We start from the raw sequence: 17,625 nt of genomic DNA, 5'->3' as shown, positions 1-17,625 counted from the left end.
CACACGCACGCACGTATAGAGGGTGCGAATGAGCGTAAGAAAAATAAAATAAAATAAAATAAAACAACCCACCGTAGCTTTTTCTCTCGCAATTTTTCCCTTCGCACCCAATCGCACGCTTTTCCGCTCGCTCTCGCTTTTCCGCTCGCTCCGGATGCCGTTACCGTTTTTTGCTTGTATGGGTGTTTCAGTAGGACGAAAACCAAACCCTTGTTGTTCGAGCACTCGAGCGAGGTTGTCTCCGCGAAAATACAGCGTAAGAAGAAGCAGCGGCAGGATGAAACGAACGGTCGGGAAAAACACTCCCGTGAGCACAAACCATCGCGCAGACTTCGGGAAAATCCTGGCGAGCGCGGTACTGAGAACTCAACGGTGAGAGCGAGAGAGAGAGAGCGAGAGAGTGCGCGCAGATCCTGCGTATCCTGCTGCTTTGCTGGAAAGAGTCGGCAAGCAGTGCGTGCGTGTGTGTGTGCGTGTGCGTGTGTGTTGGCCGCGCGAGCGCGCTCGTACACCAGAGCGGGACGGGCGAGCTGCGAGCAAAATTAAAGATGAATGCACAGATATATACGTGCCTCATCTTGCTCAGGCGCCGTTTTTCCAGCAAAGCTTTAAGTGTCGGAAGCGGAAAACGGATCGACCGTGTTGGAAGCCACGCTCTCGGGCCATCCCCCCATCCCCGTCCCTCGACCCGGAATCTCCCGTCCGCGAGGCGAGCTAGGTAAACGGGCAGGAACAGCGTGCGGACACATCATCGAAGAAGAGGCGGAAGCGCACAGAAAAAAGGGGGAAGAAGAAAAGCACTAACCAAAAAGGACATCCGACCGCGGCCACTGGCACGGCGAAATATCGCCACATACACATCGCATCGCACCAGGAACCACTGCTACGGGGGTGGCGCAGCGTAAGCGTTGCGTCGGCTGGGTTGGTGGGTGTCGTGAAAAGTCGCAAGTCGTGTGTGTCCCCGCGAGCTGGTAGCAGCCAGCAGCAGCCAACAATCTCGCACAGCACGGCCAGCAGCCAAACGGAACGGTCGGAACAGAGTGTTTTTTTTTTTTTTTGCTGCAGTTCAGCGCCGCTCGGTGGGCATATCACGCATTGCGTTGCTGGGTTGCCGCCCCTTGGCAGTGCAAAAACGCGGCCCTGCCCGCAACGGCAGAGAGTGGTGCGGCGTACCCGCAAAAACCGTATGGTTCGGGCGCGCTGGTCAGCCGACCAGTGGAAAATGGCCACCAGCCACCAGGACGGACGGGACGGCCCCGACCAGGAAGCATCCGCAGAACAGTGCTGGTGAATTCGGGTAGCGTGAACCTGCGGGTGTGTGCGTGTGTGTGTGTGAAGCAAAAAGAAGAAGAACAAAAAATATATAGAAAAACAAGGAAAAGCAAACGGGAAAAGCGTAGGGGAAGAGCGCAAAAGAACGGGGAAAAAAACGGTGCGTTCGGTAGTTCGTGGCGGTGTTGTGTGCGCGCCTTGAGTAGGTGGGAAGTGGTGTGCGTTTGTGTGTGTGTGCACGAGAGAGTGTTTCCTTCTCCCCCCACATTGGTCTTCATTCGGAACAGGCTCGGGGGGAGGCACAGTGGTAGGTAAAGCAAAAAAAAAAAAAAACGGGCGAAATGATGATTTGTTTGGAGGCGCATCCTGCCACCTAAAGGGGGGCCGCCCTGTTCCGCGTTGCGGGGGGAGGGGCTGGTGTTGATGATGATGCTGATGATGATGCTGGGGGACGACGCCGCCCCGTGCCCGAAAGCGATAGTTGCGAACATTACATAAGGAAGTGGCACAAAGTTGCACATTCGGCTTCAAAATACATACACACACACACAAGAGAAGTGAAAAAAACGGCATAGAACGGCTTGTCACACCCACACACACACACACACGCACGTATAGGGGCGTCCAAACAAACGCCTCTACATCGGTTACCCCCTTTTCTGTTGTTGGTGTTGTGTTGGTCCCCGATCACGATCCCCGACCGCGCCCGCATCAACCTCAACTCCGGGTAAGATGCCCAAACTTCTGGACAGTGATCTCGACTCACCGATTGCGAACCTGATCAAGCGCGGGCCCGGCGCGACCATCAACAACGGCAGCAGCTCGAGCAAGCAGAGCGCCCACTACTCGAACGACACGACCAGCGAGAAGTCGGACGGCGGCGGCCCGTTCGAGTCGATCGTCGGCCGGCACCATCTGGTCGGTGGCGGCGGCGGCGGCGGCCTCGGCGGTGTCGGCGGCAACTCCAACTCGTCGTCCTCGTTCTTCTCGTCCGCGTACGACGCGAAGGACGGGTCGAACGAGGGCGGCGGCAGCAGCTACGGCAGTGCGGCCGTAGGCCTGCCAGCAGGCCCGCCGGCCCTCGGCGGTCCCGGGCAGCCGCCGCCGCTGCCGCCCCAGAGCGCGTTCTTTCAATCAACCGCCACTGCAACCACCACCGCCAGCAGCAACCATCGGGACGGCGGGAAGGGCGCGCCCGCCGCCGGTCCCGAGTCGCGTGTCAAAAAGTATCGCCATCAGCAGTTCAGCAAGAACATCTACATCGGCACGAAGAACGCGGAGAAGTGGGACACGCTCCGGAACGTGCTGCTGTTCAAGAACGATGTGGAGTTTGTGTCCTTTCTGCTCAAGCTGGCGGAGAGCAACTGCTGGAAGAAGGACTCGCCGCTGCTGAACGGGTAGGTCGGTCGGGTTGCGGCCTGTTGCCTAATATCCTCCAGTGTGTGCCGGTTTTATGGGTCCCCTTTCGAGCGAGACAGGAGCGGTGTTAGTAGTGCATCTGCAAGATTTACGACTAGAGAATTAGTCTGACGACGAGAGATTAGATGATATATTCAAGATTTCTACACAATATAAAAGTATGGTAAGAGTAGTCTAATCTCCTACTCCAGGCCTTGGTACATGCTAGTGCTTGAGACCCGCGAAAGTTGTTGTGGGTTGGAGCATTCAAGAATATTAAACAGCAGGAATGCTATAACCAAGCGCCATAAAGATGCAGTTGAAGTAAAATGAGCAACAGTTAGTAATGCAGTTTACCAATTTATGACCTCATCAGAGAGATAAAGAGAGAGAGAGAGAACGATGAATGCGATATGCAATACGATTCTAGGGACAATAAAAGTAAGGTGTGCACACTCCTCCATCTCCAACATCCAGACCAGGGCAGATAATAGTGTTGCAAAGCCTGAGCGTTGTTATTGAATTTCCAATATGCTGAGTGAACTTTTATGGCGCTTCCAGAAGTATGGAAATCGGGGGAATGGTTTAGAAAAATGCAATAGGTGATGCATTTCAGGAAAAATATGAGCGCACATTAGATGATCTCATGCAAGTTCTGAAACACGCGGTGAGATCTGCACAAATCCAGGAATCGTAGGAGAGATGAGGGAGAGATTTTAGGACGGATGCCTTCTTAGAGCTCTGGATGACTGTCTCATATCTTGAGCGAGCTTTTATGGGATGTTGAAGACATGGCTTTGTAAGGCATCAAGCTGTGTAGAATGCATTAGAGCCGAAGGAGCAATATTCTAAAGATCTAAAAAGCAGAGAACTGATATACAAAAAGCATGAACTAAAGTGAGGTGTGCGTATTGCAATATACAATTCCAATATTGCAAATGCCAAGATAAAATGTAATAATATGTGTAATTTCCTAATGGGCTTTGCTTGCTCATGAAATGGTTGAAATGTGGTTGTTAATGATGCATTTGGTGCAAAATGGGTGACATTACCGGCATCTTTGATTAAGAAAGATGGATAAGAGGTTTTTTTAGAATTCCGAAGGAGCGGTCAGGTTGTTAGAAAGATGGATTGGATCTTAAAAAAAAAACAATTACTCTTGGAGCTGTAAATCTTAGATGAGTGCAATTCGATGCACTTAGATTTCGAGCAAACGGCAGTGACCACGCTCGAGTACATTTGCAGTTTAGTGCCTAAAAGCTATTATCACTTTCTTATCAACTTGAGTGAGCGTTTTAAGTGTTTTTTTTCACGACGAGGTGATAAAAACAAGTGAAGTCGAATAAGGCAAATGGCAAATGAGTAACATTCGCGGAAAGAGTTGTCCATTTTCCAGATTGCAATGCTGGTGCAATGAGGAAGTATGAGTGATTTCATTGCGAAATGCGCTGTATATGATAGAAGTATAGTGGATCCTCAAGGCCTTTATTGCCTTTTTAATAGCCTGAGAGTGATTGTTATGCAATTGTATTCCTTGAAAAGGTTTCTAGGCACAGGATTCATTTGAAGCAAGAGGAGCAACACTCCGATTGGCTTCATACATTATGAAGGACTTGTAGTTAGTAGTTGCTCTTGCAGTTGAATGATTTAGGACCAGAAGACTTTTATACAACTTAAGTTATAGAAAACAGTAATTGTAGCAGTTCAGAGCTAAGCTAATACAACAATTGAAAGGATCTTTCGAGTGATATATTTGGATGTACAGCTCCACATATGCTATAGCAATGTTAGTAAACATTCAATGGTTAAGCATGCTTAAAATTTAGATCTTTTTTCAAAGCTTGAAACAAATGTAGCTCAAAATAATGTCCGCTGATACAGTCCGTCCATGAACGTATCTAAAGACCAAATCTCATCTCACTCAATGCCTCAATGCCAAGCTGAGAAAAAATCAACTTTGATGGAGAAATAGCTGCTGAAACGCCTCCTCCGAGTAAAATACGAGTGACTTAACATCTTCTCTTTGGAATATACTTGCTGGCAAGACAATTCTTACTCATCTCCTTGAAGCATACATCCAATTGGTAATGCCGCTTCTAATGGCTCGCTCGCCTCTGTATATTTCTGGACGAAGTTCAGATCTAATTTGAAGCCACCAGTAAAAGATTTTTGTTGTAAACAATAATCATGGCTCTTTTCCGTTTCATGCCGATTCGGCCACCTGTTATTATCAGTTGACGAATTATCAGTAATTCGTCAGTGGCAACTGTACAGAAAGGAAAACAAAAGCTGTCTTTCTGCATTGTCGCTGCTCAGGCTCAGAACCTATAGCGATATTTGTCACACGTATACCACGACCTGCTCATAGCCTTTTGGTAACATCTGGAACTAGTGACAGAAACAGTGTTTGTTCATTTCTCAGGTCATCCAGTAGTCAGAGAGAGAGAGAGAGTAAGAGTGGGCCTACTTTAACGACAGAAATTTTAGACCACTAAAGATAGTCAATTTAAAGTAGTCACTAGAGGGAAATATTTGCTACATTTTCTTACTAGCTTCACTCACTTAACCTGTTTTTCTGCCTTTGTTTTTTTGTTGCATTTTTGAATCAGATTTCACAGTGAAACGCTACCGCTGAAGCCGCAAGGAGCCGCCACCAAGGGTGGGCGGACCAAATCGGGCTCCCGTGGCAAGCATCAGCTGCAGGAGCCGCCACAGGACAACCAGCAACTGCTCGACCAGCAACAGCAGCAGCAGCAGCAGCAGCAGCAGCTACAGTCGTCATCAATCAGCTTCGCCAGCGCCAAATCGATCGGGGGCGCGGGCAAGAAAACCAAGAGAGTACAATTTAACAAGAATGTAAATATTATCCATAAGCTCGAGGACGGCAGCCGGCGCAAGATGGTGTCCTTCGGCGAGAAGGCCCTGGCGGACGAGCCGGCCCCGCACCAGCACGACGATGACTCCGCGCCCGTACCTGACGACGAGGACGGTGGTGAGGAGGACGAGGACGACGACGACGACGAGGGGGAGGAGATGGAGGAGGACGCGGAGGACCCGGAGGAGGACGAGGAGGAGGGCGATGACGGCGAGGAGGGCGAGGAGGACGAGGAGGACGAGGAGGAGGAAGAGGAGGAGGGCGAGGAGAAGGAGGCACTGGCAGGGAGCGGGGCGGAGGGCCCGGCCGAGGAGCGGAAGGTCGAGCCGGCGTTCCTCGGTGACGGCAGCAAGGAGGAGCAGGAGCAGTCGAGCGTGAGCAACCACGACGCGTACCTGATGGACGACCTCGTGAAGAAGACGCTGCGCAAAACGCTCCCGCCACCGACCACGCCCGCGTCCGCGGCGCCGAACCGGCAGCAGCAAAGCAACGAGGTGCAGCAGGACTCGATCAGCAGCACGATGGGATCGGTTTCAGAGGACTCCCTCAACACGGAGACGGAGGTGCTGGACTACCGCATCGCGGAGAAGATCAAAACCGAGCTGGAGGAGAAGCAGAAGCTGGAGCGCCGGGCGCACACCGGCGGCGAGGAGCTGCCGACCACGTCCAACTTCTTCGACCAGTGCGACCAGTTCGAGCCGCCGGACGAGAAGCCGCCGGTGCCGGCCGCCCCCAAGAAGGGCCTGGACCGGTCCCGTGCCACGGGGGCGACCGATCGCCCCGCGCACGGTGGCGTACGCAAGCGGGGCCGACGTGCGGCCACGGCCCACGACTCGGCCAACGTCGACCTGCACATCGAGTACGAGGAGCAGGAGTACCGGCCGCTGCCTGGGGCGGCCCGGGGGACCAGCACGGCCGATGGGGGGCCCTCGGCCGAGAAGGCCGCCTTCCTGGGGCCCGCCGGCCGCCAGCTCGGGCTGGGCCCGCACGGCACTGCGCCGGCCGGCCGCCGGCCGAAGGGTACCGGCACGGCCAAGAACAAGGTGTGCACCGGGTGCAGCATCAAGCACGGGGCGGACCAGTGCCCGCTCAGCACGCCGCTGCGTGCGATCAGCAACAAAATCGAGCTTACCCAGTGGCTGGAGCAGAACGAGGACCTGATCAAGAAGCACAAGCTGTTCCTGAAGCCGCCCGGCACCGGCGACGAGCTGGACGACGAGATGGACGACCAGTACGACGAGGACGAGGACGACGACGAGGACGACGTGGAGGACGAGGAGGAGGACGGCGGGGAGAGCAGCCGGGGCAATGGGAAGGTGGAGCTGACGCCCTCCTTTTCCGAGGTGTCGGTGCCGCCCGAGTTCGAGCTGCGGCCCTGCCCGCAGTCGAGCGCCAACGGCACGATCATCAGCAGCACCACGCAGAGCGCCGACGCGTTGCAGCTGCAAAAGCTGGGCCAGCTGGGTGACTCGCAGCCACCGGTATCGCTGCCCCAGCAGCAGCAGCAGCAGGGGCAAGGCCACGACCTGCAGCAGGATCAGGACTCGCTGCTCGACTCCAAGAGCTCCCTGCCACCGGCATCAACGCTGGCCGGGTTCGCCGGCACGCTCGGGGCGGACCGGGAGACGGCCCCCAAGAGCCGGCCGGCCGGCGGGCACGGGCTCAGCATCTACACGACCACCTTTATCGCGAAGTATACGAAACTAGGGCCCCTCACCGGGCAGATTGTGCGCGAGACGGAGATCCAGGACGACTGTACGATGCGCCACATCTTCGAGACGTTCGACGGCGCCAAGTCGACGTACACGAGCACGGAGAACAAAAACTTCTCCAACTGGTTGCGCTACATCCGGCCGGCCCGCAACCGGGAGCAGAAGAACTGCGTCCTGCAGGTGCACGACGGCAGCATCTACTTCGTCACGTGTCGGGACCTGGAGCCGGGCGCCGAGCTGCTCTACTGGAGCAACGACAGCAACTCGGCCTGGGGCAAGAAGAAGATGGAGAAAACGAGTAAGTAGGGGCGGCGGTGGAGCTGCCGAATGATGTGGGAGCCGTGCTCATGATGTCCCTATTTTCTCTCCATTTTTAGACTGCGGCGGCTGCAACCTCAAGTTTGACCATCCGTTCTACTACCGCACCCACTGCTCGGTGTTTCACGATCCCGGCTTCAGCCTGACGATCCGCAAGTACCACTGCAAGGTGTGCGGTGCGGCCGTGCTCGGCAAGGAGAACATTATGAAGCACGCCGAAAAGCTGCACGACGGCAAGGGCGCATATCAGTGTCAATTCTGTCAAAAGGTAGGAACAGAGACGGAGAGAGAGAAAGAAAGACTCTTAGCAGGCTAAACTGACGAGCAATCCACCCGTTTTTGTCGTTCCAGTTCTTCCTGCGGCTGAACTATCTCGAGATGCATCGCACGTACGGTTGCAGTGCGAACCCGCAGCGCACCCGGCCGCTGTGCGATTTCTGCGGCCGCAAGTTCTGCCAGCCGCAAAAGCTGAAGGTCCACATCAAGCGGATGCACAGCGACATGGCGGACGTGCTGCGCGACTTCCAGTGCAAGCTCTGCTCGAAGCTGCTCGGCTCGCGGGCCGCCCTCCAGCGCCACTCGAAGGAGGTGCACAGCCGCAACTCGGCCGTCGTCAGCTGCCCGCGGTGCCAGAAGCTGTTCCAGAACCGGTCAAACCTGAAGATCCACATGCTGACGCACTCGGGCGTCCGGCCGTTCAAGTAAGTGATACTCGGCAGTCTCTCAAAGAGCCATTGAAATCATTGCTGAATGGTTGGTTTCATGTGAAGTGATTCATCGAGATTTTAATCACGACAGAGAGTTACTGAACTCACGAATGACTCAACTCAGTGTGATTGAGTTGCAGTTTGACGTGGAAAGCTCTCCTGAAGATTGAATTCTCGAAAGAGTACTCGAACTCGAGATTTCACTCATCGAGTTTTCATTCACGAGAGACAGAGAGATAGAGGGAGCTCACGAAAGATTCAACTCAGTGTGATTGAGTTACTGTTTGGCGTTGAGAGTTCAACAGCTCACCTCAAGATTGAATTCTCAAAAGAGGTTCCGAGCTCATTATTTCACTCATTGAGATATTTCACTCACGAAAGAGCTGTTGTATTCAAGAATGATTTGGTTGGTTTGGTTTGTATTGACGAGGAAAGCCTAATAGCTCTCCTCAAGATTGAATGCTCGAAAAAACTCTCAAACTCGAGATATTCTCACGAGAGACGAGATACAGACGAAACTCAAACGATTGAGATTTGACTCACGAAAGAGCTATTGAACTCTTCTAATTCAGCTAATTCAGCTCAGTGTGATTGAATTGTTGTTAGACGTGGAAAGCGCAATAGCTCTTCTCAAGTTTGAACTCTCGAAAGAGCTCGCAAACTCTAGATATACACTCACGAGAGACGAGAAACAGACGAGATTCACGAATGATTCATCTCAGTGTGATTGAGTTGCTGTTTGACGTGAAAAGTTAAACAGCACCCCTCAAGATTGAACTCTCGAAAGAGTTCTCGAACTCTAGATCTCACTCATTGAAATTTCACTCACAAAAGAGCTATTGAACTCAAGGATGATTCAGCTTAGTGCCTGTGTAAGTGTCTGGTTGACATGGAGAGCTCAATAACTCGCCTCAAGATTGAACTCTCGAAAGAGCTCTCAAACTCATACGGTTCCATTCTTGACCCTCATACTAGACTCGGCTCTCGACTTCAGTGAATGGGGTTTAATTCACTGAGCGCATTTCAAGTCGCCCGATAGAGCTACATTGCTAAATATTCCACACTAAAAGGTTACAAAGCGAGTGTAGCTGCTTCTGTCCCAATGGGACTCGATCTCGTCCGGTTGTGTAGCAGCGAACGTATCTAGCGAACAGATCATCGGGTTCGGCCCGCAGGGCTGTGTTGATTACGCAACTTAAGCGTGCTCTAACGAGTCTCCGTACCTTTCCAGATGCGCGGAAAACGAATGTACGGCAGCGTTTACGACCAAGCAGTGTTTGCAGTTCCACTACAAGAAGGTGCACGGCTACACCCAGGAGCAGATGCCAAAGATCGAGCGCAGTGTGGCGTACACGTTCGACGCTTACTCTGGCGGGCTGAACGATGGAATCATTGGTATGCATGTCACGCACCTCTCCCTGGCAATGTTCCAACTTACCAACTGTACGAATCCATTCCACAGATGAGGTCCAGCGTCGGCAGAGACACAAATCGACCGCATCGGAGGAGGGCGGGTACGGCGGTGAGAAGGTGGAGCGGAAAAAGCGCTCACGCCAGCTGGCCCATTTCGACGAGACGTCATCGCTGCAGCACCAGCAGTCCGAGCTTGGGCTTGGGCACGAACCGGTCGACCAGGCGAAGGTAACGCCCCAGCACCTCCAACAGCAGCTGTCGCCTCAGCAGCCGCAGCTCGACTATCCCAGCACACCTCCCGCCGTGCAGCGCCTCTCGACGACACATCCATCAACCGGGCAGCTCGTGCTGCCGAGTGCCGACCTGCTCCAGAAGGACGCCGAGCTGCACCAGCAGAAGCTGCTACGTCAGCAGCAGCTCGCCGCCGTACATCAAGCCGACGAGCAGCAGGACGAGCAGGGCGTGGAGCAGAGCAACGCGCTGCACCAGCACGAGCTGCACCAGGCCGACCCGCACCTGGACGACCCGGTGCTCGGGAAGGCGGAGCAGGAGCAGGAGTCGGCGCTGCAACATCACCACCATCAACAGCAGCTGGCCCGGCTGCCGTCGCCCTTCTCGAACAATCTGCTCAAGACGAAAAACATCCTCGAATCGTTCAACGATCTCTGCCGGAACGAGAGCAACCTGTCGCTGCTGTCGACGAAGATCAGCTCGATACTGAACAACAACCTGAAGGACATTGCGAAGGTGGCGGCGATCGGCACGCCGGCGGGCAGCAACGGCGGCAGTGTGGAGGACATCCGCAAGAGCATGCTCGAGCAGCAGGGGCTGGACGGGGAGAGCCGAGCCGAGCGGCTGGAGGACCTACAGCACCAGCAGCACCAGCACCAGCACCAGCAGCAGCAGCACGAGCAACAGCAGCAACAGCAGCAACATCATCATCAGCAGCAGCAGCAGCAGCAGCAGCACCTGGTCCACCATGCCCTGGCAGACGAGCAGTCGAAGCCGAACAGCCTCAACGTGAGCCAGCTGCATCGGCTCAACATATCAAACCAGCTGGATGCGGGTTCGGCGGCGGCTGCGGCGGCTGCCGCGGCGGCAGCAGCAGCGGCGGCGGCGGCGGCCGCCCTCCAGTACAAGCCGGGCACGGGCGAGGACGAGCTGAAGAGCGTCGGCGAGGTGGACAGCAGCTTCGTCGACATGGCGTCGCTGGCGAGCAATCTGAAGTACAAGGAGTACATCAACGGGGGCGGCAACGCGGGGCTCGTGATCAGCAAGGGCAGCAAGAAGTGGATCAGCGACGCGGACCAGCTGCCGGGCGGGGGTGGAGGCGGCGACAGCGGCGGCGGCGGCCAGCAGGGGGCCGAGCCGGGCGGCATGCTGAGCACGGTGACGGGGCGCGACTTCCTCACCAAGCTGATCATGAACGGGAACGTCAACACGCCGCCGCCGAACGTGGCGGACGAGGAGGAGGAGGACGACGACAACTCGACCATACTGGACGTGGTCGACTCGAACAACCCGAACCAGCAGAGCTCGCACGCCCAGCTCCAGCAGTACACGTCCAACTTTACCGGCCTCAACCTGCCCGACCTGCCCTCCTTCCAGAGCCACGCGTTCCAGGGGCACTTCAACCACCAGACGCTGCTCGGCTCGTTCTACAACAATGCGGGCACGGGCGGGGCGGGCCGCAACACGATCAACACCATCCCGACGTCGGCGAGCATGCTGGTGGAGGCGGCCCTCAACTCGGTCAGCAACATCATCACCGAGGCGGAGATCAGCACGAACCAGGGGGGCCAGAGCCAGGGCGGCCTCCATCTGAGCCACATCGATCCGGCGGCCAGCGGGACGGACGCAACTGGCAGTGGCGGCGGCGGTGGTAGCAACAACAACAACAACAACAACAACAGCCTGTCCGGCGGCACCTTCGCAGCCGGCCCGATCGACGAGTCGGTGGACGAGATGAAGCTGCTCAAGTCGCACCACTTCTCGATGCAGCTCAACTCGATCTCGCAGTACTCGGCCCAGTCGACGAACGACTCGGGCATCCTGTCGATCCGGGGTGCGGGCAGCGGCCGGCCCAAGTCGCGCGAGAAGCTCGCCATCTACGAGGACAGCGAGATGCTCGGGTACGAGGGCCAGCAGCATCTCGGCCAGCAGCTGCAGGGCACGCCGCACAACAAGCTGACGGCGAGCGTCGACTCCGTGCGCAGTGCGCTCTCGCCGGACGGGCAGACGGGCGAGTTTGGGTACGCGGCGACACCGGCCGCCGCGAGCCGGCAGCACATCGGGGCGGGCGGGTCGCCGGTGCGGTCCAGCTCGCGCCAGATCTACGCCGAACACGATCTGATCTCGCCCGCGTCGACGCCGTCGCTGCCGCGGTACGACTTCGGCCCGACCGATGCCGGCCACTACGGCAGTGCCGGCCGGCGCCAGGACGCCAAAACGATCAGCTCGCTCACGCTCGACAGCTTCGAGTCGAACCTGAAGGATGCGCACCACATGCAGCAGCTGTCGAGCGACGAGGACAACAGCATCGTGATCGCGGAGAACCTGTCCGTCAGCGCGGTCCAGTCGGAGGAGTCGAAGCTGAAGCTGTCGAGCGGGTCGGCGGCGGCGGTGGCGGCGGCCACCAACAGTAACGCGCCGAGCAACGCCGGCAGCGGGGCGGCCGACTTCATCCAGAACCACCAGAAGTACGGCGAGACGGGCCGGGCGCTCGGCGGCTCCAACCTGCCGACCACGGCGGACATGCGCATCAAGTACGGCACCGACGAGCTGGTCGACTTTCAGCGCAACAGCGCGATCGGGGACGCGTCCGACTTCCAGGGGCTGGACATGTCGTCCCGGTCCACCGTGTCCGCCTACCACCACACGAACTTCCAGCTGTCGACGCAGGCGGGCAGCAATCTGCACTTTAACCGCTACCACCATCACATCTACGACATACTGAGCGAGCGGGAGCAGCAGCAGCAGCAGCAGCAGCAGCAGCAACAGCAACAGCAGCAACAGCAGCAGCAACAACAGCAGCAACCTCAGCAACAACAATCCCAACAACATCATCATCAGCAACAGCAGGCCCAACAACAACAACAACAACAGCAGCAGCAGCAACAACAACAGCAACACCATCAACATCAACATCAGCACCATCACCATCAGCATCAAACACAGCAACAACAACAACACACTCAACAACAACAGCAGCAGCAGCAGCAGCAGCAGCAACAAGAATCGTTCCAGCTCGAGCAAACCCAGCTGCAGCATCTCGTGCAGGAGCACGTCCAGGGCCAGGACTCGGACGCGGACCAGTCGGTGACGGTGGACCTGAGCCGCGGCTCCAGCTACCTCGTCCAGTCGCCGCCGACGCCCGCCCTCTCCTACAGCAGCCACCACCATCCGGACATGATACGGATGGTGTCGCTCGATCTCAGCTCCAACACCGGCTCGCACCACGCGGTCAACAATGGGTCGCATCACGCGGTGCGCCACGCCACCTCCTTCCTCTCCACCCAGATACAGCCGGGCGACCACCATCGGCTGCTGGCCGGGGACCAGCTGTCCGCCGCCGGCAACCATCGCCTGCTGGTCAGCGACCCTGCCACGCACCTCATCTTCGAGCAGAACAACCGGCTGCTGTCGGACGCTAGCGGGCAGCCGGCCGCGGCAGCCCCGCCGCCGCCCCCGCCGCGCCACGTCGTGTCGCCGAGCCGTGGGTTCGGGGCGTACCACCATCATCACCACCATCACCATCACCATCAGGTCGGCTCCACCAACTATCACCATTCGATGAAGCAGAACATTGCCTCGCCACCGATCAACCAGCACGGCTCGTCGGCCGCCGCCGCCGCCTATCACCCATTCCCGACGTACTATTAAACTGTGGTGACAGGGGGGGGGGGGAGGGGGTGGTAGCCACACCCCGCAATACAGGATACCAAGGTAGTTGTACAGCTTTTGTCGATGGCACAAAGGGTTGAAGAAAAAAAAACTCTCCCACACACACACACACACCCTCGAATTTTGACTGAGAAAAGAGATACGCGGTCATCTAGTGTCCGTAGAATAAGTAACTGATGTCTACCCAAACAAAGAAAGCAACAAAACAAAAACAAACAAAGATTATCCAGATTAGTTCGCCGCCATGCAAGGAGAGCGAACGATAAAGCGGTTGGCGAACCAGTATTGATGTGTGGGACGCGGCGTTCCACTTAAAAGTTAAGTCGCTAAATTGTCATCCTGCTCTTCCGCAGCCCTGCAGCCCGACCGGCCGACCAACGCGGGGAAGCGATGCTTGATTTTTGAAGTAAATTCAGCACCTAATTCAGCACCGTAACGCGTAACGCGGCGTTACGTTGCGCTGCGTCGCGTGGGTGTAGCTTCTTTGCAGTTGTGCGCCGTGCGCTTCACCGCTAACCGAGGGCTTACGCGGGTGTTCCACTTCATGATGGTGGACTTTTTTTGCACAAATAAAAAGAAAAAAAACATAGAGATCAACTCAACCCGCAAAACGAAAGAACGGTGATTACGTTCTGAGCATCAAAAGGAAGGTCAGAATGAAACCAAATAACAACAACAACAACAACAACCGAAGCAGAAACAAACAACACACAAAATGAATAGTAATTTAACGGTCCCACCAAATGTTGCAAACTTAACGGCGCATCGTTCAAAACCTCGAAAACGATACTCTCATACAAATAAAAAAAAAAAAAAACTACGAATATTAACATGCACCAAATGAAACATGAAAAATTAAACGCAAACAAAAACAAACAAACAATACGAATCAACAACAAACACGCTGTCCTGTATGGCTGTATAGCTGCACAACCGATCGGATCCCTTCACAATTGCCGGACTAACGCGCGAGCTCATGGGGAGTCATAGACATCGGAGAAACTGGTCAAAGCTGCGCGGTACTGCGCAATATTTAAGAGATGCGGCTGGGATCGGACATACTCTCTCTCTCTCTCTCTCTCTCTCTTACCCTTACACGAAGTGTAAATGTGCCAAACAAAAAAGACGAAGAAGAAGAAGAAGAAGAAAACGATACTCATCACATCCACATCGCAAGTTCAAGCCCTTTAGTTTAGTTTCCTTTCCGGTTGTGGTTTGCTCAGCTATCTCAGGAAGGATCGCACGCATGCACACAATATCCAATGCCAGGCCAGCACTCCTCAGCGGGAGCTCAGGTTGGTTAGTAAGCGTTAGTAGGCGTTAGTAACGTTTCCTTTGCTTTTCACTTGTTGCCCCTTGTTGCTCGATGGTAGGTAGGAACGCACAGTATGCTCGAGCGCTTACTCGAAAACCGAAACGTATCATTTGTACAGAGAGGTGCGCGGGCAGCTACTAGCCGGTTTGTTAAATTTGTCGTACTAAATGAGAGCAAGAAAGAGAGATAGAGAGAGAGAGAGAGAGAGAAAGAGAGAAAGAGGGAGAAAGAGAAAGGAAGAAGGAGAGGGCGAGATATCTTACAAACTTCAGTGTTATACCAACCTTCCAAGCATCCAACCTTACGACGGATCGCACTCCTTATTGTACCCACCCAATTGTTGTTGCTTTTCTAAGTGTCAGTTCAGTACCATCCTGGCCTCCTTTTCTGTCCCGTCTACTTCAATAATTACTAAATAGAATTTGTGTGTGTTTAACAATCAAATGGAAACAGATACCGATTACAAAGAAAGTAAAACAAAAAAAAAAAAGAAAGAAAGAAGCAAAACATAATAAATACACCTAATCCTTTTACAGATTTAAGGATCTAAGAAGCATTGTAGAATCACATACACGATGGTAAAAAGGGAAAGAAAAAAACACATGTTTGATGAAGTATATTACTTACTACTGGTTTAATGTGAATAATAGACATCAAGACTACACCGGCACGCGGTGTGTGTGCGTAAAACAGAATTTATAGGAAGAGAAAGTGGCAGAGAGGATGGAATAGAGCAAGAGAGAAAGGTAAAGGGATAGAGAGACAGCGAGAGATACACATAAAACGATAGCCATAAAAAAACACTGTCAACATGATAAGAGAGGCGCAAAAGGGAGGAGAGACAAAAAGCAAGTAATGAACAGAGTAGCGCTGTCCTTTAAAAAGGCCAAGTGTATTATAAATAGATCGTAATAAATATATATAAAACTAAGCACGTGTTACTAAGTGGGGATTGGATTGGGATAGACGACACTTGGCAATAAGTAGTTGTTAATCTTCTTCTGGATAATAATGCAATAATTTAACTCTGGTAGTGTTGCAGTTTGCACCGGCAAAGAAATTCACCACACCGAAGAAAGAAAATCTTAAACGTTTCAATCCATTGTCTACCTAACATCTGATGGATGATGAGGATGAGCTTTGAAAAATCCTGGATGCAGTCTTACAAGCCCGTCAGTTGATTGCGATGGATTATCAAAACAACTTTTCATCAACCAAGGCCTTGACGTTCCGCCATGATCACCTCCGCCATTCCTGAATTGTGCAAGTGTTAAATTACTTGGTAACGGTATGTAGTACTGGAACGTATCCTTCGCTAATCTCAAATGAGCGTTACGTACTTTATGATCGATATCTATTATGACACATAGGTCGAAGCATTCGACAAAGGTCGAAGTGATGGGAAAAGTTGGCAAAAATCTGAAGCGGGCTACGAAAATGTCGGAACCGATTCCGGAAGGTAGGTTCGACCAGCATTATCCGGAGTCGGAGCCGGCCAGTGTCGGAGTCGTCCGGAGATAGCCGGTACACGGATTTTATCGCAAAGCATTGTGGTCGTCGTTAAACGCTATTCTTAGAAACTAAACGAAATTAAATTACGGAGTTTGGCAAAATTAACAACAAAGCGGACCTGGCACCGGACGGTTCGAACAAATTTCGGAACCAGTTCGGAGAGGTTAGGTTCAATCGCTTACGTCGGAACCGTCTCCCTAAAGTGTTTGGAGCGTTGGTGGAACCTCTTGTTACACTGGCAACAAAACGATTTGCCCGTTTTACGGTGTTCAAGTGTTTTGAGGTGTTGGCAGTGGACTACGATCTCTCCAAAGTAGTTTCTGAAATGAAATTTGATATTTTTTCTTTGTTTGTAAGAGCTACACTAAATATAGACAAATAAAAACTGACACATAATCTAAAACTGCACGAACTAAGGCGCAGTTCACTTGGCACTATGTGATCGATTAGTCTTGAGCTATGACTTGTTGTTGTATCCATAGTAGGTATGTGGTAGGCTCGGTCCATTTAGGAATTGAACCTTTAACGGGCATTTTGTTCAAGTCGTACGTAAATTTACAAACAATAGTCAACTACGATTCCAGACGATTCCGTACGATTCCAAACGTTTCCAACAATTCCAGACGATTTCAACGATTTCGGATAGTTCCAGACAATTCTGAACGATTCCGGCGGTCCTAGTGATTCCATTTCTCTGGAGTCGAGATCGGAAGTAACCTTGTTCTGGATCCCGCATCCGGATCCGGAGAACCCATCTCTAATCCCGACAATCCCGACTCTAGTTTGATTCTGATTCCGGCTGACTCCGGGCGACTCCGACTCCAGTCGACTCCAACTGCAACTCCAGAGGACTCGGAACTAACAACTAGCAATTACCGGAGTCAGATCGGAGTCGTGGGAGATCCCTAGAGAGCCCATCACTACATCCACTCACTTGCAACATGAGGCATTGAAACAGTTCGTTTTTTGGAGAGAATCGAATGAGCCCTTTGTTTGTTATCTTTGGACTTTTCCCAACCTTTTTTGTTTATCTACATCACCTCTATCTCAACTGAGTCATTGCCAGCCGTATAGTAAACGCCCGATTAGCAGGAGGTTTTAAGCCACACGTGCGCTTTCAACACCGTTTCGTCCGGGGACTCTACCTCAAGTGCTCTACTCCACTTGTTAAATGCCATTTCTCTGCCTCACCACCTCCCC

At 53.5% G+C, this 17,625-nt stretch overlaps 1 protein-coding gene across 1 annotated transcript; it reads left to right on the top strand.

The window, feature by feature from the left end:
* The first annotated feature begins 11 nt into the window (after positions 1-11).
* On the top strand, positions 12-13,814 carry LOC11175887 (uncharacterized). Its single transcript, XM_061659285.1, has 6 exons — positions 12-2,669; positions 5,280-7,555; positions 7,635-7,843; positions 7,927-8,276; positions 9,514-9,677; positions 9,745-13,814. The coding sequence occupies exons 1-6, from the start codon at positions 2,005-2,007 to the stop codon at positions 13,575-13,577; spliced, it is 7,497 nt and encodes a 2,498-aa protein (XP_061515269.1). The 5' UTR covers positions 12-2,004; the 3' UTR covers positions 13,578-13,814.
* The last annotated feature ends 3,811 nt before the right edge of the window (positions 13,815-17,625 follow it).

Source organism: Anopheles gambiae, chromosome X, assembly GCF_943734735.2.
Source record: "Anopheles gambiae chromosome X, idAnoGambNW_F1_1, whole genome shotgun sequence".
In the NCBI taxonomy this organism is placed as follows: Eukaryota; Metazoa; Arthropoda; class Insecta; order Diptera; family Culicidae; genus Anopheles; species Anopheles gambiae.
This window is presented reverse-complemented; position numbering and strand designations above follow the sequence as displayed.

What these genes read in the sequence shown, in the direction of transcription:
- LOC11175887 (XM_061659285.1), top strand. Translation starts at nt 2,005, where the DNA reads ATGCCCAAACTTCTGGACAGTGATCTCGACTCACCGATTGCGAACCTG. An exon ending in GACTCGCCGCTGCTGAACGG is followed by an intron (nt 2,670 to 5,279) that starts GTAGGTCGGTCG and finishes TTTTTGAATCAG; the next exon opens with ATTTCACAGTGAAACGCTAC. An exon ending in AGTGTCAATTCTGTCAAAAG is followed by an intron (nt 7,844 to 7,926) that starts GTAGGAACAGAG and finishes TTGTCGTTCCAG; the next exon opens with TTCTTCCTGCGGCTGAACTA.